Below are 20,939 nucleotides of genomic sequence, written 5' to 3'. Positions count from 1 at the left end.
GATTATCCTACTGGAGAAGGAGTTGTTGTTTTTTTCTCTGGGAAGTCAGGGAAGTGGAAAATAAATTATAGTATCAATATAATGTTAAGTAATGCATATAGGCTACTGTTGATGTAATTATGCAACTCATTTTATTAAATTTTAGTAACCCAATTATTGCCAGTTAATCACTGAATATATATTTTTTTTTTTTATCGTTATTAAAAAATGCAGAGCTATTCATAATTTAAAGTGTTTAATAAATAAAGCTGGCAGTCGAGTCGAAAGATTAATGAGAAATGCAGTATTTTCCATGGCTACGCAGCCCCAGCTGCAAACTAGATATTTTGCCGTGTCCAGCAAAGACATAACCATATTCAGCTGGTGGTCAATTTAAATGTTCTTTACGACGTCTACGTCTTCGCACATCAGTGGATTTTCTTTTGGCCTCTAATATGTATTCCACGTTGCAATTTTTAATAAATAGCATCATTCGAAGAATGAGATCCAACTTATTTTTAAAAAATGTAACCCCTTTACAGATCAAGTCATCATTGCAATGGACATTCAGATCTGCATTAACATAAAAATGATCAAAATTTGAATAGGTTTCGAAACGCAGAAAGTTGTGTGGTTTGCATTCCGAACTGTCTTCTCTGTGGTCTCAGGTTCAAACATTGACCACTGCCATTAATAAACATCCTGCTGGAGTTTTGGGCTATGACTTAATAATATTAAATCCTGATTCGAAACTTTGTCTAAACCTAGCAAGTGAAAAGGAACATACTAATTAAAATAATGTTGTGTGTATAATGAAGAACTCTATTAAAATGTGATTTTGTATTTACATTTATTGGTATTTATTATATAAAATAAAATTGTAGAATGTTTCTGTGATTTGTATTTCCAAAATGATGAAAGATCCATCTAGTAAACTTGTCTGTATGCCACATGTCATATATGTTTTCTGTAAAATAGATTTTAAAAAATGTATTTATTAACATTTATACTTAATTATGTATACATATATAGAACTAGTGGTTATATATATATATATATATATTATATATGTTATACTGATTATCTGATCTAACATCAACATCTAACTCTTATTGTTCTTAATAATAATAAATTAGCCTACTCTACTCTAGGTCTAGGCAATCTAATATATATAAGACCAGGGCCGGTCTTAAGCCACTGCAACCTATGCGGTCGGTATATATAAAACCTGGAAATCTCATAAAAATCTCCTGAAAAATAGACAAAATTGTGGGTGTCATTCATTCCGGAAAACGCTAATCCTACGCACGATAAACGAAATAAGATATTGTCAGCTTTCATGTACTAAAATGTAATAATCAGGCAAATTTTCACTTTAATCACAAGTTTCCATACTTTATTTACTTTAATAGAGTGACTGGCATTTTAATATGCCATAGGTTGCAAAGTTCGTAAAGTAAAGTTAATTTGATCGTAATCTTGTACTTAGTAAAGATTTAATAAAATTCAAAGTCGAATTTTTTTTAAATACGAAATCTTAATTTTCACTTATTATCCTTATTCCCACCCAGACTAGGCCCCGCGCAATCAGTTTCACATAGGGCCCCGCAAACGTTAGGACCGGCCCTGTTTAAGTTTAAGACTTAAAGAAATGTCACATGTGTTTAGTAAAAATCTGTATTTTATATTATCAATATAAATGATGACTTATTATTTTTTTAGATCTAAAGTTTAGCCTTATTAATAAGTATAGTAAGGGCTAGTAAAGAGTATAAATATATTCTATATAGATCTAGATTTAGCTTAGGCTTTAGGTTTAGTCCTTGGCTATTATAATATTATATTTATATCTATGAATAATCTTTATGCTATTGCTAGGACACTACTCACTAGGTCTTACTATTACAAACTATTACCAAAAAATGTTGGCGACTGGGCTTAGACTTAACATAGAGGCTAGTCTAGATTACTCTAGATCTACTTAAATTAGTTAAATCTACTAGTTTATAAACTATTACTAGTACTACTAGTAGTATTACTAAAATTAGTACAATAATACAAGTCAAGTATTTATAAACTCTAGATCTAGTGAAATCTAGTGAGTGACTAGTAAAAGTGTTAGAAGGCTAAGAAGGCCTAGCTAGAATTAGAGATATAGAAAATAATATAGATAGATCTAACCATTTAGTTTATAACTATTAGACTTAGTACAGTCTAAGTATAGTATACCTAGACCTAGTCCTAGATGATCTACTAGTACTTGATGATACTAGAGACTACTACTAGAGTAGACTAGATCTAGAATCTAGATGTAGTCCTATTATAATCTATCTATAATTATATTAATTCAATAGTCTGCTCTAGAATATATTTTGAAAAAGTAGAAGAGTTCTCTTCAGGGCATTTTGGTGCATCCCATGATAAGTATCATTTAAAATTGTTGGACAGCTAGATTTAGATTTAAGTTTATCATCTGAATCGCTATCAATAACGTATCCAGCCATGTCTATTTTTATTTACATTTTCTCAGTCCATTACAATACGTCACTTCCGGTTTCGGCCATTGAAGCTGATTTTCAAATCTCGTTATTTTTTACACTTTCAAATTACTTTTTCTAATATAAATACGCTTTTCTAAAATCTCAAATTTTTAGAAACTAACTTTGATGCTATCTACTATCTAAAACAATCGATATCTCAATTTCGAAAAAAACCTCTTCAGTTGGTCTTTAAAAGTCTCTAAACATTTTTTTTTAAAGTTCGACTCAGCAGAGGCTTTTAGCGCGATACACCTTTTTGTAGTTTTTTGGTTTAGTATATATAAGACGTTTAGATATTTGAAGAAGACATTGGGATTCTTTTGCATATAAAAAATATCAACTCACTCTGACTGTCTGGTAAAAAGTACTGATAATCTTCTTCACACTCATTCTCGGATCAAGTTAAAACGTTGTACAATTATACATTGGCATATTGCATAACATGCATGACTAGATTGACACATGAATTAGGCCCTATCGTCAAATATAAGGAAGTAATATAAGATAAGATATAGACAAGACATGAATCACAATTAAAAAAAAATATATATATATTATAGGTAATTAATTTATTTGTTTGATATCGAATAAGGGAAACAATTTCTAAAGTACATTATTGATGTAGTTGTAAGTGCAGAGTTCTTCCCTTTAGATTAGATAAGATAAGCTTCTTTTTTCTAAGCATTTTTATACTTTGCTTGATTTAATTTTTATTTTTATAGCGCATCTTTCAGCATGCTTGTTGCGCTCTGATCTAATTTCTTTTGTGGGTGCAAGATAGTTTTTGAGCACAATGATGCAAAGAAGGCTTAGCATAGCTTTAATGTCAGTGAAGTCACAAATACTAGACATTTTCAATGTAAATGATGTTATAGATGCTTTTCCTGCACAGAAAGCACGAAGTGAAGCGATATGAATTGAGCTTCGTCACTTGTGCATTATTTCGCCAATAAACAACGGTATAATTTTTCTCCTGTCTACTGCATCATGCGTACACCGACATAAACGAAGTTGTGTTTCTCCATACAAGATCTTCTGGAAAACTATTTAATGTAGGCTTATCAAGGCTGCGGGCAAAAACCAAGGTTAGGAAGATACTTATCAGGGAACTGCTGTATGATGCAGATATTGTGGCTGATTCTGATTTCAGCTTCCGTTCCTGGTTGACAAACTATCTGCTGCTTGCCAGAAGTTCAACTTAAACATTAGTCAAAGCAAGACTAAGATACTAGTCCAGAACACAAATACTGCACCTCAATTAAACATTAATGGCCAACCACTAGAAATTGTGGATCACTTTTGCTATCTCGGCTCCATCATATCCAACAAATACTCTACTGGATAAAGACATTAACAACAGGATAGCCAAAGCCATGGCCAGTCTGTCACAGTTGCAGAAAAGAGTGTGGGACAACATGTTGCTGACTAACAATACTAAAGACCTTGTCATGCCGGACCTGTGTGTTGAGCACCTTGATATACGGAAGTGAAACTTGGTCAACTTACTCATGGCAGGAAAAAAAAAAGCTGAATGTCTTCCACCTCCGATGCCTAAGGCGGATCTTTAAAATAAGGTGGAAAGATAGGATAAACAACAAGGAAGTGTTACGAAGAGCAGGATGCCAGGACATCCGCTCTGTTTTCAGCAGCAGATGCCTTGGCTGGCTTGGCCACGTTCGTAGAATGGCAGTAGATCGACTTCCACAACACAATCTGTATGGCGATCTAATAGAAGGCAGGAAAGCTGCTGGTCGCCCATTTTTACGTTATACGGATGTATGCAAACGCGACATGATGCTCTTCAAAATCGACACTAGCAGCTGGGAAAAAGTAGCACTGGATAGATCTACACGGAGAGAGAGCATAGAGGAAGGGTTTCGGATAGCAGATGCCATACACTACAGTAGCAGAAAGAAATGTGATAATGCAAGGGCGCCTGGTGATCACATATGCCCTACCTGCGATCGCAGCTGTGTATCAAGAATTGGCCTCTTTAGTCACACAAGAAGTTGCAAACGGAAAAGATCATCTCTCGAGACGTAAAATGCCACAGACATCTCGTGTCATGATGTCGAATGTCAAAATGCAAGGGGCCCCCAAATCCCCAGCTAAGCCCCTGTGGACGGGAATGTGTTCGAGATGAACCATAGTCGTTCTACGACTGAAGGAAGCCTGAGTGAAGACAAAGATTTCTCTGACAGAAGTTCATCGATAGAACCTTTGTAATGATGTCCAGAATCTATTAATGAACCTCAAATCCAACTAAATGAAAAAGAATTCTTACATGTAAGTTTGATTCAAGATGAGGTAGAGAACGCTATTATAGTAACTGACTTAATAAAATACATCCACTATTTCATCCCATCAATCACACATTTTCATTGGTTCAACAAGGCGTGGACTTACTTTATGCTATAATAGCATGGCGAAAAAAAAAAAAATGGAACAGGGGTAATTTTTTGACAAGGCTTAAATTTTGTTCAAAATAATTGAAACAAAAAATAGGGAGGAAAACTTTACATATTGTTACTACCAAAAACAGGTTCTTCTTTATCTAATGGAAAAAAAAAGACCATATTTTCCAATATGAGGATGTTCATCTGTGGAAGGGTTAATGTCCTTAAAGAAAACAAAAAGACACATCACAGCATACCTCACCCAAAGAACCGACTAGACCAAGCTGGACACTGTTTATCATGGTCATTTTGGATGTGATAGTTTTACGTTTAAAGCATGTACATCCTTTCCAAAAAAAAATATAAAAAAATGAGGTGAGTATGTACCTTGAAATAACAAAACAATTACTTCAGAAATGATCACCTCAAAGCGGTATGTTGTAGATCTACTATATTTTTTTTTGTTGCTACTATGATATTTGTACCTTTTTCAAATAATATGTGTTTTCTAAATTCACAAAACTTATCACATCCATATGAATTTGTGATGTACCATAACTTATTTATGATAGACCTCAATTTTTTTCTATGGTTAAATTATCACAGATGATTCTATGTTCAAAAGATTGAGGCCTTTATTTACATTTTCTATTGTTGTGTTGATATTTTGAAAACTTTTAATAGTGGGCGTATATACATGTATATAAATATATAGATAGATAGATGTCAAGTCTGTTATTAGTTTTGTTCGTAACCTACTACTACCACATTGTTCAATTAATTGAAAATGGTTTCCTAAACTGATCAATTAATTAAAACTAATTTCCTGAACTGATAAATTAATACTTATATCCCAAACTAAGCAACACAATAAAATAAGTTTACAGAAAATCTGAATGTAATATACATTTTAAAAATATAAAAATGAAAGAGAGAGTATTGAAATGTAGGTTTCAAAAGCATAATAATAAAAAAGAAAAAGCTTCAAGTCAAATTAAAATAATTTATTCAATTCCTTGTTTTAAAAATAACCATAGCAGAAATGTATCCAGAAGTTTGCAAAAAATCCTTTATGATGTTTGCTGTGCTCATTTAAAAAAAAGAAAAAAAAGAAACAGAAACCACGTCTGCCAAATAATAAGTTGTTGATCATGACTTTTCAAGAACAATTGTAAAAATAATGCAACCAACATTTCAAAATGTGTCTTGTGCCAGATAGGATTTAGATCATTTGTATGATTTCTTGTTCATTCACACCATTATTAGATACATACACACATAATCAACAGAACAAAAACAACATCTGATTAACTATGTCTTCATTGGTTCTGAGCTGTCCAAGCTTTTCCCTTGCTTTTCTAGCTCTGCCCTGTAAAATAAGAAAAATAAAAAAGAAAAATAAGTACAAATATTTATATATTTTGTTGACTAACAGATACATGGACAAAACTAGAGAAAAAAAAACTTAAAAAAAAAAAAAGATGATTATACATCTTATAGAGCATTATTTTGCTCTTAATAATTAATGCATGTTAGATTTAAAACAAGAAAAGCATAAAAAAAATATTTTTTAAAATGAAAATACCTCCATTAACATAAAATAAAAATTAAAAAAAAATAAAATTATTAGATTCAATTCGAGTATCGAACCTGTGACACAGCCAGTTTCTTAAATGTATGTTTTTTCTGATTCGACCAGCAAGAAAGCCCACTTGTGCACTTATTTATTGGTATGTTCATTATATGGACATCTAGATCTAATACTTGACCTAAAGTTCGGATTTACATCTAGTCTAGATATACTTCTAGATCTAGAATATAGATGTAATCTATATTAGAAATATGTAAAAATATTGAACAATTCCAATGATAGGCCTTTAATTTTAGACTTATAAGATGGTGCACAAAATTTTCCTGAACATAAATTTATTAAATTCTTTAATCAATAATGCCTTACATTCCCAAATGTGATAGCCATTCAAAACCGATATTGGATCTATACCCAGATTTAGTCTCTAGCCAAATTTACGTTAATTTTATTTTTTACTTTAAAAATTTACAGGAGGCGCGGTGGCTGAGCGGTAAAGCACTTGGCTTCTGAACTGAGGGTCCCGGGTTCGAATCCTGATGATGACTGGGATTTTTATTTCGGGATCGTTGGGCTGGGCGCCTCTGAGTCCACCCAGCTCTAATGGGTACCTGACATTAGTTGGGGAAAAGTAAATGCGGTTGGTCGTTGTGCTGGCCACATGACACCCTTGTTAACCGTAGGCCACAGAATCAGATGACCTTTACATCATCTGCCCTATAGACCACAAGGTCTGAAAGGGGAACTTTACTTTAAAAATTTATAACATTCAAACCAGAGTTTTACCAATGTGGCTAACAAACTAACTAGTAATTCTTTTCTCAGCAATATACATCAACTGTTAAATTTATAGGCAAATCGTTAGAACAGTAAGAAAAAAAAAGGGGGAGGAGGCGAGAAATGTTAAAGGAGGTATTGTCTTAAAAAAAAAGTATTTTTTCTTGTTTTTTAAATTTCTCTTTTCAGAAAATTATGTATTTTTTTAAATGATGGCAAAATCATGCTCTGCTAACCTCAACTGCTTAGAGAAGTCATCATCAATGTTGTCATCATCCCAGTTATCTTCCCACACATTGATATCATCTGGTTCTTCATCTTCACCTGTCCAATCTGTAAAAATAACACAAGTGTTAGAATGAATGAATAGTTAAATTTTCCTTTGCTACATTAACCAGTGTCCTAACATATCTAAAAGTTAACAAATGTCCACAATCAATGGACTATATTATATTACTGCAAGTAAAGATTTATATGTCAGGCATAAATTTTGACCCCTGTGATAAAAGTCTTGACCACGGTCAGTGATCAAAGGGATATAACTCTACAAGGGATATAACTCTACAGAGTCAACATTTATATCTATATAATTTACCTATTTGTCAAAATTATGTAAAAAAAAATAATTATATATAAATTATAAATGTGATCTTGTGAGCATTAGCTGCTTGTTGTTTATGAAAATGTGGTAAAAACAAAAAGTAAGTACAATGTAAGCAAAAAAATTATAAATATGAAAAAAGTGGCATTTCATGACTAATTTATATAGTGTCATGTATATAACTTCACCTACCATTTATTTATTTCGAGTGGGTTTTAATATTGCTCCTAAAGAATGTAGCTTACAATTTTAAGCTTGTAATTGTGTTTCTGTTCATTTAACCAGAAAGGTTTTTTTTTTGTTGCTACTTTGAATATATTAAGTGATTTCTACATGTGTTGTTGTGTTTTTGTTTATTGATCAACCAGGTACCGGACATGGGCAGGCTGACTATATGGGCATTTGGGTAATGCCTGGTGGGCTGGTACTCAAATGGGCCGGTAGGGCCACCTAAATGGCCTTATGAATGCCAATATGGAACACATAAAATTGTTAAAGGTTTTATAATATTCTCATATATAAGGGGCTATATGAGCGTCATGTTTAAAAAGACTACAGTGTAATACTAAATTAATCTAACACATTTTCAAAGATAATGTAATAGCCTACATCCATAGACGGTGCTATTAGTAGGCTTCATCTTTTTAGGGCCTACAAACATAGCGATTAAAAAGCAACATATTTCTTATAAATACATACAGTTATTTTTATTAAAAAAAAAACGTAATGATTTTGAGAATAGATCTAGGCCTTTAATTGGAGTCCCATCATATGATATACAATTTATGGGCCGTACTGTATAGAATTGCCTGGGCTGATTTGGACATCCAGTCCGTCCTTGCACCCGGAAAAGAAACAATGTCATCAGCTGTGTTATGTCCACAGAAAATGTAATGAAAGATTTCTTATAATCAAGTAACAACTTGACTGTGATCCCAAAACCTCAAACATCTATTTTTTATAATTTATATTCAATGATTTATTAAAGAACATTACTGATGCTTGCGATTCAATTTTTTTTAAACAAGAAACATTCTTAGAGATGCCTACATAATGTATATTCTCTTTGTTGAAATGTACATTTTTAGTTCCTATGTGTATATCTTATTGGGGTCATGGTGTGTATTTGAGGTATGTTTTCATACTCTTGAAAATCCTTCTCATAAGACTATTGGTATTTTCAGAACCACATTTAATCAAATTTTTTTATGGTTATTCATGGGGATTATACATATAAAGTTTAGAGTAATTTGATCAATAAATTTTAAAAAAAGTGTCCCACATAGCCTTAACACAGCCAGCCAACCTAGTAGACATGCTGCTTCTTTTTCACATTTTTAGCAAGAATAAGCAAAAAAAAAAAAAAAAAAAAATATTTGGTAAAAATCTTAGGAGAGACACCTTTAGGCCAAAATGTCAAAGTTTGACTTTGAAGTGCATTATTTGATAATGGTTTTGACATAGAAAAGAAAATGAAGTATCAAAATCTTCTTTAGTTTAAGGAGAATAAGGATGAATACTAATATTTGCACCCCTAACCTATATTTGTTATTATATTTAAGGTCAAAGAGACAATGTGTTTTCATTTAATTCAGAAAAATTTGACCCACATTATTTGATTCCAGACACCATATTTATTCATTGAAAAAATCATTGATTTATTAATCCCAATAATATTTCTTATTAGATTTTGCCTTGTTTACTACAGGAGAAAGTGTTAAATTCATTATTATTCATTGAAACACCTCCTTTTTTAATTTTATTTAACAGCTAACAGAATAAATGTGATTGGAATGTCTTTCTAAAGATGCTTATTTTGATATATCCATCAGCCTACGATCAAACAGGCTCATAATATAGCCCTCATCCCTTATATGGGTATGAATTGCCGGGGGGGAGGTTAAAACAATAGCTTTACATACATGGTTACAGAGAATCTAAAAAACTGCCATCTGCTTTGGAAAAGCGGAACAAAAATACCGGAACTTATCTAAAATTGGACATGTACAGTCCTGAAATTTGAAAAGTCGTTTTTAGCTCCAAACATAAAAGCAAATGAATTATAAACAAAAAAAGCGATGCGTTTCTTGAAAGAGAATTTGATGAGGTGTGCCTTATATAAGAATCTACTATAATCAATTCAATATAGATATAGTTTCTAGTGGTGTTGATAAAATTTTAGAATCCTAGAAAATTTAAATTTAATTTTTATTTTAAGAGACTTCTCTCACTTCTGCTTAGTTAAAAATACTATTAGATCTAGATATGACTTATCTAATCTAGGCCGTCTAGGGCTAAGCTGCTTTAATCATAATGTATTAATGTGACTCAGTAAACTGTAATGAGATGAGTTGTCAGTTAACAATATGAATATATAGTATAGACTCTAATAACTGAATAACATGAGGTTACTTGGACTGTCAAAAACAAAGTTGGACATCTTGGTCCTGGGCAGCCTGGGGTGACTAGATATAGTCATCTACATGATCTAGATCTAGACTAGATAAGAATTTAATAACATTAACAATTTAGATCTATGACTAAAAGTTAGTAAAAGAAAAGTATTATGTAATTATGACTATGTGGTCTATCATAGTCTATGACTCATGAGTGAGTATGACTATGACAATTACTTACTTACACATTTAAACTTACAATACAATACATGACAATCATAATGAATGACTATACTAAATACTATGACAATAAGAATTACCTTAGAATTCTACTTACAATACATGACAATCAATAAATCATAATGAATGACTCATGACATTTGATTTGTTTATGATTAAAAAATATGATTTTGTTTTTAAATTTATTTTATTATAATATTATTACCGAAAAAGTGTTTTTAATTTTATAAATCTATTTTTTTAGATCATAGTGTTGAATAATTACAAACATCTAGATCAAGACCTAAATCTATAGAGATCTAGACTCTAGATCTAAATAGATCTACCTTCTGCTGGAAATTCTTCAAATTCATCGTCTTCTTCCAGAAGTCCGAGGTCTGGTTTCACGGGGGCTGCCATTTTGTTTTGGTTTGACATAGATCTAGATTTAGATTCTAGATTAAACGAAACAAACAAAATGTTTTTATCTAGATCTGGATCTATTTACCGGGAACGGTCGACGGAATTGAAAGGGACAGTTTTAGAATTCCATACATAGATCTAGATCTAGACTCCTATATATATATATATATATATATATATATATATATATATATATATATCATGGGCGTAGCCAGGATTTTTTCTCCCCCCGCCCCCCCTTGCAAAAAAAAATATATTTGTATGTGTGTGTGTGTACATAATCTTTATTACATTCTGACCCTTCATTCTTTTGGAAGACGTTTATTGTGCCCTAGAATAGGTTCTTCCTGGAGTTAGTGGAAAAATTGTAGATTCCCCGCACTTGCCAGCAAGGGGCCGGGTCTGTGGGAGCTCCCTCAGCGCGGGGCGAAGCCCCCCCCCCCTCGCCAAGCACTATTTCTGGTATTGAAAGCCAACTATATGCATATTCTGAGGTATCTACAGTGAATTTTCCTGCTATTAAAAAGTTTTATTTCAAGTACCTAATGTGCTATTCCTACTGACGTAGACCCTTCCGCGCCGTTCAGCGCATTTGCTGACAAGCTGTTTCCACAAAAATCTGTCACTGGTAATGTCTGAAGCTTCTTCCCACCTGCTCTGAGGACCTCCATGAATGTGTTGCGCCAAGTTGTACTTAATAGGATGTCATCGCAACTCTTATTATGCGTAATTCATTTTGTCAGAGAACATTTCCCGCAATTCTCATGCGACGCTATGTTACAATCTTACTAAGGGTCGACTCCCAGTTCGGCATAGGATTTCCTTGATTTAGACCCGATCTCTATAACTGACTTTTAAAATCTGTCTTATAGCCATCTTTGTTGAGCCACATTTAGTGTTTTTACAATTTCGCAGATAACTATTCAATGAACTTTATTAATGGAGCCCTGCCACTGGTAGAAATGTGTAATCTCTCTTGAATACGTTCTTGGAAGTGACTTAGTTTGCTTTAGATTTTATATCGAAAAGGGAAGTTTTATTGTTAAAATCATCTGTTGGGGTTTTTAATTTTTAAACTAAAAAAAAAATTCTCGAGTTTTTTTTTCAATTCAAAACCCCATTTAGCTACGGTCATCGAATTTGGTAACTCTAGTTTGCTTTAGAATAATATTGAAGATAGAGGTTTTCCACCTCAAAACGCTCTGTAAGGGGATTTTAAACTCAAAACCATCAGAAGGAGAGGGGTTTAAACTCAAAACCCCAATTGCCTTGGCTACGCTCAAATAATTTTAGTGTGTAATTTGCTTTTTTTATATTGAAGACGTATTTTTTTAGCAACAAATCCCTCTGAAAGGGGGGTTTAAACTCAAAACCCCTTTCTTCAAAGCTCATAGCATTTTGAGTTCGTGCTTTGCTTTTTTTTTTTTTTTTTACATTGAAGATGTATTTTTTAACTTCAAACCCCGCTGGCGGGGGGTTTAAACTCAAAACCGCTTTAGCTACGCTCATAGATTTTAGAGTGTGTAATATGCTTTTTTTATATTGAAAAGGTATTTTTTAGCATCAAAATCCGCTAGAGGGGAGTTTATACTCAAAACCCCTTTGACTACATTCATAGAATTTTGAGTATATAATTAACTTTGTTTTTTATATTAAAGAGGTATTTTTTACCTTCAAACCCCGCTGAAGGTGGGTTTAAACTAAAAACTGAGTCAAAACCCATTTAGCTACGCTCATAACATTTTGAGTGCGCAATTAGCTTTTTTGTTTTATATTAAAGAGATATTTTTTTAGCTTCAAACACTACTGAAAGGGGGGGGGGTTAAACTCAAAACCCCTTCAAAATTTTGAGTGTGTAATTTCCTTTTTTTTTATATTGAAAAGAGGGTTTATCGTAAATTTTGGAGGGGGTTTTAAAATCAAAATCTTCCTTAATTGTGATCTTGGAATTCGGGGATTGTCGTTTGCATTTTTTTTTGGTTGTGTTTTATAGAGGAGGGGGATTTAACTGCTAAAACCCCTGGTAGGGGGTTTTAAGCTCAAAACCCCCTGGTACTGGGTTTTAAACTCAAAACCCCTTGGTAGGGGTCTTAAACTCAAACCCCCCTGGTAGGGGGTTTTAAACTCAAAACCCCCTGGTAGGTGTTTTCAACTCAAAAACCCCTGGTAAGGGGTTTTAAACTTAAAAACCCTTGGCTGTGCTGTGGCGAGTGATGGTTTAGTATTAAAATCTCACATAAGATAAACTAAATCAAAGCAAAAAATCAGTCACTAAATTCCGATCCCCCGGGGGGATGATCTTTTTTGTTTGTTTATTTGTTTACAGTTTTAAAAAAACGAGAAAATGATTATTAAAATATTAGATATACAGATATTGATAAAGATAATTTATTTTAATGTGGAATGATTTTTTAAAAGGATCTTTATTACTAAAGAATTAACAAAAGATCGAGCTAGCTAGGATTTAGATCTAGATCTAGATGTTTCGGTAAGTAGACGACTCAATATATAAACAAACCTAGGACCAGGTTAGATCTAATTTAGTAATTATTTTAATAAAGTTAAGATTGACGATTGCCAAGGCTAGACTAGATCTAGATCAATATCAAGTAGAGTCGTGAGAGAGCGGATTCTACAATTCTAGAGATCTAGTTAACAGATTCTAGAGTAATAATTAATAAGTAATAACTTAAATAAGTAATAGTAATAGGGATTTGCAAGTTGAAGTCAATGAAGTTCATACATATAAATATAAGTCATTAAGTGACATATTCATGATATTGAATATTCATATAATCATAGTTACAGTATTCATAATTAATTGATAATCATAGAATGATAATTAGATACTAAGATAGATCTACATTCTACATACTACCATAGGCGTAGCCAGGGGGGGGTTTGGGGTTCAACCCCCCCCCGAAATGAAATTTCCCCCCTGGCCCCTGCCTGGGGAACGGAATTTAGTGACTGATTTTTAGCTTTGATTTTGTTTTAAGAAGAGTGTTTTAAGACTACACTATCACTTGCCCTATCACACTAATCACAGCAAAGGAAGTTTTGAGTTTAAAACCCCTACCAGGGGGGGGGGGGTTTGAGTTTAAAACCCCCTACCTGGGGGTTCGAGTAAAAAAAACCTACCAGGGGGTTTGAGTTTAAAACCCTCTACCAGGGGGGGTTCGAGTTTTAAACCTGGCAATGGCGGGGGGTCTACAATTTTCCCACTAACTCCAGAAAGAAGGTATTCTAGGACACAATAAACATCTTCCAAAGAATGATGGGTCAGAATGTAATAAAGATTATGTTCACACACACATACATACATATAAATATATTTTTTTGCGGGGCCCCCTCCCCCCCAGCCCCCCCGAAAAAAATCCTGGCTACGTGCATGCATACTACTATCTAGTTATGATTATTATTATTATATTATATATATTAATTATTATTATTATGATAGTATTACTATTAGTAGTATTAGAATTAGTAGTACAAACTTTACTAACTAAGTCTAAGTTAGCCAGTCTAAGTCTAACACTAAGTACTCACAGTAGTACTACTATTATTAAGTATTATATTATCTAATAATCTATAATTATACTATAAAAGTATAAATTAATATATAGTATATTAGATCTATAGATCTAGGGTCAGAGAGTATAGACTATAATAGAGATAGACTAGAGACTCAAGACTGTCACTGTGATGACTGTGTATAAATAATCATTATTCATGTATGTAGCCTACTATATTACACTATACCAGTGATGCCCAATCTAATTTGACCTGCGGGCCATTTTAATTTCTGACACTCATGTCGCGGGCCACATGAACAAAAGTGCACACACACACACACAAACGAAATGAAATTTACCTGAATTTGAGACTATTTGATTAGATCTAGTACTTACAATTAAGAAATTGGATATCTGAAGTGATTTTTTCACACGTCAGAAAATGACTTCATTTTTCTAATTATGGCTTTTATATAGCGCTACTTTCATGCTTATAGCATGCTCAGAGCTCTATGGTCCAATCCTATTTGTGGACCAGTGGGGGGAGGGGGTATCTGGGAGTACGTTTTCCATGCTGCCTTTAGGCGCTCAGTAAACATAATGACGTTTACATATATATTGTTCTTTTTTTAAACAGCCACACATTGTTCACTATTGAGGCCCAACCTTATTTGACCTTTTTTTTTTTTGGATGGGATATCTATACCTTATGCCGACATCTCAGCGCAGGCCGTATTTTGGGCATCACTGCACTATACTATACTATTAATGTGACTATATGCAGATTCTAGTAGTTTAACTTCACTAGCCGGTTTATGCTATTGGGACACTTATAGCCTATTTTTTTTATAGGCCCAAATTTGAAAGTTTGACTTTGACAGCACATTATTTTACAATGGTTCAACATAGAAAAGAAAATGAAGGGCGTGCCAAATGAAATTTCAAAATCTTCTTTGGTTTAAGGAGAATAAGGAAGACTACTTATATTTGTACCCCTAACCTATATTTGTTATTAAAATTTAAGGTCAAAGAGGCAGTTTGTTTTCATTTAGTTCGGACAAATTTGACCCACATTATTTGATTCCCGACACCATAATTTATCTCAGACAGTCTCTATATTTAGGCATCAATAAACTCAGATTTTAATTCTATATTTATAACTAAATGTTAAGATCCCCAGGCATAGCCCCTCACATGAAATCATTAGGATGTTTTCAAATTATGCATAAATGCGAACACAAAAAATAAAAATATGAACACACTTATTCTACCTAAATTAGGTCACTGGGATACTAACTTTAATACAGACTTTTAGACTTATTTTATGTTTGCATGATTAGATATGTGTGTTGAATGTTTGTGTTTTTTGTTTATTAATTTAATAAATTTTTAATATAGATGATCTTTTGTAGTATAGTACAGGTTAGGATAGCCATTCTTGCCTTTATGTACTGAATCCTCTATATTCTCTCTATATTAATCTAGATCTATCTAGTAGGTCTAGATCTAAGCATTTAACTTCATTCAATATACCAAGCTAACTCCAAACATTTGCCAATTTATTCTCTGTAAAAAAAACAACAACAAACTAACAAATATAAGATCATTAACATTGATGTCCAAAACTGGCTGTCTGAAATAAATTTTGGTAAGAAAATCATAATTTAATTCGGACACCCTATTTTTTTTTTTTGTATGGAATCAAACAACTTGGCTTATGAATCAAATAAATCAGCTCCAAAAACAGAATAAATATTGCGAGGCTCATTAGCATAGACTTAGCCAATCAAAAAATATAATCTTAACCCTAGGAAGAGGTAAAGTCCTCCTGGTAACATAGGAAAAAACAACAACATGACTTACAAATTTGAAATTCATTTTTCTTACATAAAAAGACAGCTAAATCCAAGGAAATTGGGTCAGAATCATTGGAAAATGGACTTGTGCAAGGACATTATACAGCGCGCTAGTTTTATAATAAATATTAAAATAATTATTTATTTTAATGACCACAAAAACACAGAATGTCCGAATTCATGTAATGTCTGAATACTCTAGTCATTGTAGTAGTGTACTACATCTAGCATCTAGATTCCAGTCACACAAGTCTTAGTAAAGTATGATCTATCATCTACTCTACTGAATTTTGTTAATTATTGATCTACTAAATGTCTAAGTCACTAAGTCTAAGTCTAGAGTCAAGATAGTGTCTAGGATCTAGAATTCAGCTGAGAATAGAATCTAGATTCTATGTCTATAGACTAGACTAAAGTCTAGAGTAGATCTTGATCCAGATATATTCTAGTAATCTACAAAAAAATTATCTAGTCTAGGTTTGTCCAGATCCTACGACACCTTTATAGTCAATCTAGATCTAGTTGCTGCATTAAAACAGAAGAGGGAACAACAGAGTTTTTTACAATCGAGACAGGGGTGCATCTTATCTCCCTTTCTTTTCCTCCTAGCCATCGACTACATAATGAGGAGAGCAATGAACCAGACTGCCTTTGGTATTCCATGGCGTGAACAACTCCGATTGACGGACTTGGACTTTGCTGATGATGTTGCACTACTCGGGGCTACAAATAAATGCATTCAAGAAATGACGGAGAGCTTAGAGAGAGAGGCACCCAAAATTGGCCTCCGCATAAACTTGGATAAGACTAAAATTATGCGAGTGGGATATAAGGCAAAGGGTGTCCCCATCAGACTTGGCGAGTCAACGCTTTAAGAGATGGACAAGTTCACGTACCTTGGCAGCATCATAACAAATGATGGAGATGCTTACCACGATGTAGCGTGCAGAATAGGAAAGGCAGGGAGCATTTTCCAAAGGCTGCAGCCTATTTGGACTAGCCAAGCCATTGGACTCGAGACAAAAATACACCTTCTCAACACAATCGTCATTCCAACTGCTACATATGCATGTGAGACATGGAAGTCATCTGTCGAAATTGTGGCTCAACAGAGATGGCTGAGACGGATTTTGGGAGTCAGTTACACAGATCAGGTCTCAAACAAGGAAATCCTATGCCGAACTGGGAGTCGAACACTTAGTAAGGTTGTGACTGAGCGGCGCATGAGGTTTGCGGGACATGTTCTACGTCAAAATGAATTACGCACACCAAGAGTTGCGATAACATGGAAGCCAAAACAAGGAAAGGACAAACAGAGACGTCCTCATATTACTTGGCGACACACCTTCATCGAGGACCTCAGAACAGTGGACACCAGGTGGGAGGAGGCTTCAGACATTGCCAGTGACAGATCTTTATGGAGACAGCTTGCCGCCCAATGCGCCGAACGGCGCCGGAGGACCTAAGTCTAAGTAAGTCTAAGTCTAGGTTATTCAACCATAGTGAATATAGAAGTCACATATATTACATAGATCTAGATTCTAGATTGTAGATCTATCTATAATATCATATGATATATATAGTTATAATACTTAATGCTAATAGTCATAGATTAGATCTGATTCTAATCATCTTTATCTATCAAATCTAGCTAGAATCTTGAGTTCAGATGTAATCTTGATATCTTACTGAGTTAATTCAAGTTATTGACTTATTGACTTTTTAAAATTTATATACGACACAGAGTATCTAGATTCTACAATCTATCTCTATACTACAGACACAATAACAGAGAACCAGGGATTCTTTGAGCCTCAGACTTGAGTCAGACCCTCACCAATCCTCACACAGTCACAAAACTCACATCCATCTCTTGAGTACTCTACACACTTCTACAAAAAAAAAAAAAGACTTAATTTAACCTTTAATTTTTAATATACAAAATAATTAACTGACATAGATTCATTTGAATATTTGCAAAGAAAAAAAAACACTACAATTTTATTACTTTATGTAATGCTTATCATGAAAGTAGTGGCACATATAATTAGCACTATGGACACTGTCATTTTTTGTGTACTCAAGTCTCAACGTAGAGTCCCATCTTCATCTGAAAAAGCCTATAAATTTTGGTCATGAGATGATTGGGCTCAAAGCATTTTGGTTTGTTTTAACTCTTCATGCCTTTTAGCTTTCGCTGATTCATAGTTAATAAAAATCAGATATAATCTATGTTGACATATTTTTTTTTACAGTAAGAGGTGTTGAATTGACAATCATACCTATGAACAAATTGTCTGTATGTAAGATAATTGAAGAAACAAAGTTCAGCCAATCAAATAATTGTTGAATGTTAATAATTATCAAAAAAAATTGTTAAAAGGTATTGAACAATTAATCTCAATGTTACACTTTGATTATTTATTTTTAGCTAAGTATACATATAAAAGTGTGTTTCTTCTTCTTCCTCGTTCTCATGTTAGTGTGTTCAGATGACTAGACCAAGTACGAGACGAACTGTGCATTTTTTTTCAAATCATGCAGCTCTCCAATATATATATTTATGGTTTACTTTCTATAAGGGTGTTTTGGGGCCAGTGTCTTTCTTATTTGGGCCTTTTGAAATAGAATGCAGTTTTGAAGAACATGGTCAGCATTTTCTGGTGACACTCCACAAGGGCAGATTTTGCTAGTTCCAATTTTTATCTTTCGGAGGTATATGCTGTCTCATTCTGTTGTGTCCAGTTCTGAGGTGAAAGATTAGACATTGATCATTAAAAGTGTGTAAGATTAATCAATTTTGGATTATAGTCTACATTTTGATCAGGCAAGGTACAGCTCTAGTCATGTCAGATCAATGTTTTTTTAAGACTTGTAATTAAGTTGATTTTCTATGTATTGTCCTAAAAATTCATTACATATTTGGCATTTCGATATTAGGTGCTTGTTTAAATTGTTCTACATTGACTAAATTGCCTTTGTTAAGACTAAAAAAAAGATGTAAGTTAAGTTCCCCTCTCAGACCTTGTGATCTACAGGGCAGATGATGTAAAGGTCATCTGTTTGTGTGGCCTATGGTTAAGGAGGGTATCATGTGGCCAGCACAACGACCAACCGCTTTTACTTTTCCCTAACTAATGTCAGATACCCATTAGAGCTGGGTGTACTCAGAGGCACCCAAGAATCCCGAAATTAAAAATCTCAGTCTTCACCAGGATTCGAACCTGGGACTCCTGGTTCAGAAGCCAAGTGCTTTACCGCTCATTTGTTAAGATAATTAATTTTAAATTTATAAGGGGTAATTATCTCCCTTAAATGTAGCTCTGACTTGAACAACTTTTGCAGTTTTCTGAGATGATATGCTAAATTGACATTGTTATCAGCCTCACTTTAAATTTAAAACTTTAATCATCTACCTTAAATGTTACTGTACAATGAACTGTTTAAGTAAACAAATGCAACTTACGTTTCTGGTTTCCGTCCCGAGACATGACATTAAACTGCGCTCCTCTTTCCTTAGCACTTTTGGAGCTCAAAAGTGCCCTACTTCTTTTCTATCATTGTGTCTACCTCCTCTTTTCCTAAGTCTGCCTTCATTGATCATCACACTGTCTCCTTAACTTTAAATTCTCACTACGTCCTAGACCAGTCCGTTTGCCGTGGACTGCGACGGGTAAGGGGGGATAAAGAGATCCTGGTGTTTGAGTGGTGGCTATCTGAGGATAAACCACAACAACACAATACTTTGGCTCCAAGTTCCCCTAGACCTGAGACCCAGATGGCCCGCTCTGGGTCAACCGGCTGGTCATGCCGAGCTACCAGCATAGGTTGTCGACCTATGCTGGAGGGCGGTGGCTGGAGGGTCAATCAGGGAGCTGCTGTATCGGACACATGTCCAATGTAGCAGCTGACTGAGTATAGCACCTGTGTAGCCCTGGCGGGCTCATTCTGGACATCCGAATGGCCCGTCCCCTTGTTGGACTCGATGGCAGGTGGGGAGCACAGGTGCCGAATTAACCAAAATATATATGGACAAAAAAACACACACAAAACTACTTGCCCCAGACCTATGTCTGGGCAAGAAACGTCGAATTGACGATAAAAAAGAGGAGGTCCCAAAAAGCTGTGCCACCTGGCCATCATTTCTGGTGGTTAGATGCACAGAGGAGGGAAAAAGCCTGACAAAGTTGAGCCCTTTTATTATCTATAAGGGACTCAAGTCAGTAGTGGGAGAGCCCAAGAGTGTGTCTAAGCTACACAAAACAATGGAACTCCTTGTAGAAGTAGACAGCAAGACACACTCTGATGGGCTTTAAGATGCAGAAGACTCTGTGATCTCCAAGTGGAAGTCATGCCACACAAGAGTCTGAACACCAGCAGAGGTGTAATCAGCTCTAGGGACCTACTGGAATGTTCCGAGAAGGAAATAGTGGAGGGCATTGAAGGAGTCACCCATGCCCGGCGCATTACCAGGCGCAGGGAGGGTGAGGAGGTCAAAACCGCCACTATTATCCTCACATTCGGAACTAGGACACCGCCAGAGTATGTGAAGGCAGGATACCTACGAGTTCCAGTGAGGCCCTACATACCTAACCCCATGAGGTGCTTCAAGTGCCAGGGTTATGGACACGGCGCGGCAGTCTGCAAGA

At 34.3% G+C, this 20,939-nt stretch overlaps 2 protein-coding genes and 1 long non-coding RNA gene across 11 annotated transcripts in view; 1 reads left to right on the top strand and 2 right to left on the bottom strand.

Moving 5' to 3' along the window:
• Nucleotides 1-812: 812 nt before the first annotated feature.
• On the bottom strand, nt 813-2,645 carry LOC129929012 (uncharacterized). Its single transcript, XR_008780451.1, has 2 exons — nt 2,209-2,645; nt 813-946 (listed from the first exon to the last, which is right to left on the bottom strand). It is a non-coding gene; the product is annotated as an uncharacterized LOC129929012 (long non-coding RNA).
• Nucleotides 2,646-5,904: 3,259 nt separating this feature from the next.
• On the bottom strand, nt 5,905-11,000 carry LOC106055063 (26S proteasome complex subunit SEM1-like). Its single transcript, XM_056004870.1, has 3 exons — nt 10,844-11,000; nt 7,517-7,613; nt 5,905-6,284 (listed from the first exon to the last, which is right to left on the bottom strand). Exons 1-3 carry the CDS (start codon nt 10,932-10,934, stop codon nt 6,227-6,229), a joined length of 246 nt encoding a protein of 81 aa, XP_055860845.1. The 5' UTR covers nt 10,935-11,000; the 3' UTR covers nt 5,905-6,226.
• Nucleotides 11,001-13,422: 2,422 nt separating this feature from the next.
• Nucleotides 13,423-20,939, top strand: part of LOC106055062 (STE20-related kinase adapter protein alpha-like) — a 29,660-nt gene continuing 22,143 nt past the window's right edge. For 2 of the 9 annotated variants that reach the window (XM_056004276.1, XM_013211178.2), the window contains exons 1-2: nt 13,436-13,600; nt 18,546-18,673. The gene's annotated coding sequence lies outside the window, so the exon portion shown is untranslated. Of the gene's footprint in view, nt 13,601-18,545; nt 18,674-20,939 lie in introns of all 9 variants that reach the window. The other 7 variants (XM_013211182.2, XM_056004278.1, XM_056004274.1 and 4 more) reach the window with 6 other exon arrangements.

Source organism: Biomphalaria glabrata, chromosome 11 (assembly GCF_947242115.1).
Source record: "Biomphalaria glabrata chromosome 11, xgBioGlab47.1, whole genome shotgun sequence".
Classification (NCBI taxonomy): domain Eukaryota; kingdom Metazoa; phylum Mollusca; class Gastropoda; family Planorbidae; genus Biomphalaria; species Biomphalaria glabrata.
This window is presented reverse-complemented; position numbering and strand designations above follow the sequence as displayed.

Excerpts from the sequence above, each read along its gene's own strand:
- LOC106055063 (XM_056004870.1), bottom strand. The coding sequence starts at position 10,934 with ATGTCAAACCAAAACAAAATGGCAGCCCCCGTGAAACCAGACCTCGGA. Across the intron at positions 7,614-10,843 it reads TGAAGAATTTCCAGCAGAAG|ATTGGACAGGTGAAGATGAA; the intron begins GTAGATCTATTT and ends TTATTTTTACAG. Across the intron at positions 6,285-7,516 it reads GACTTCTCTAAGCAGTTGAG|GGCAGAGCTAGAAAAGCAAG; the intron begins GTTAGCAGAGCA and ends CTTATTTTACAG.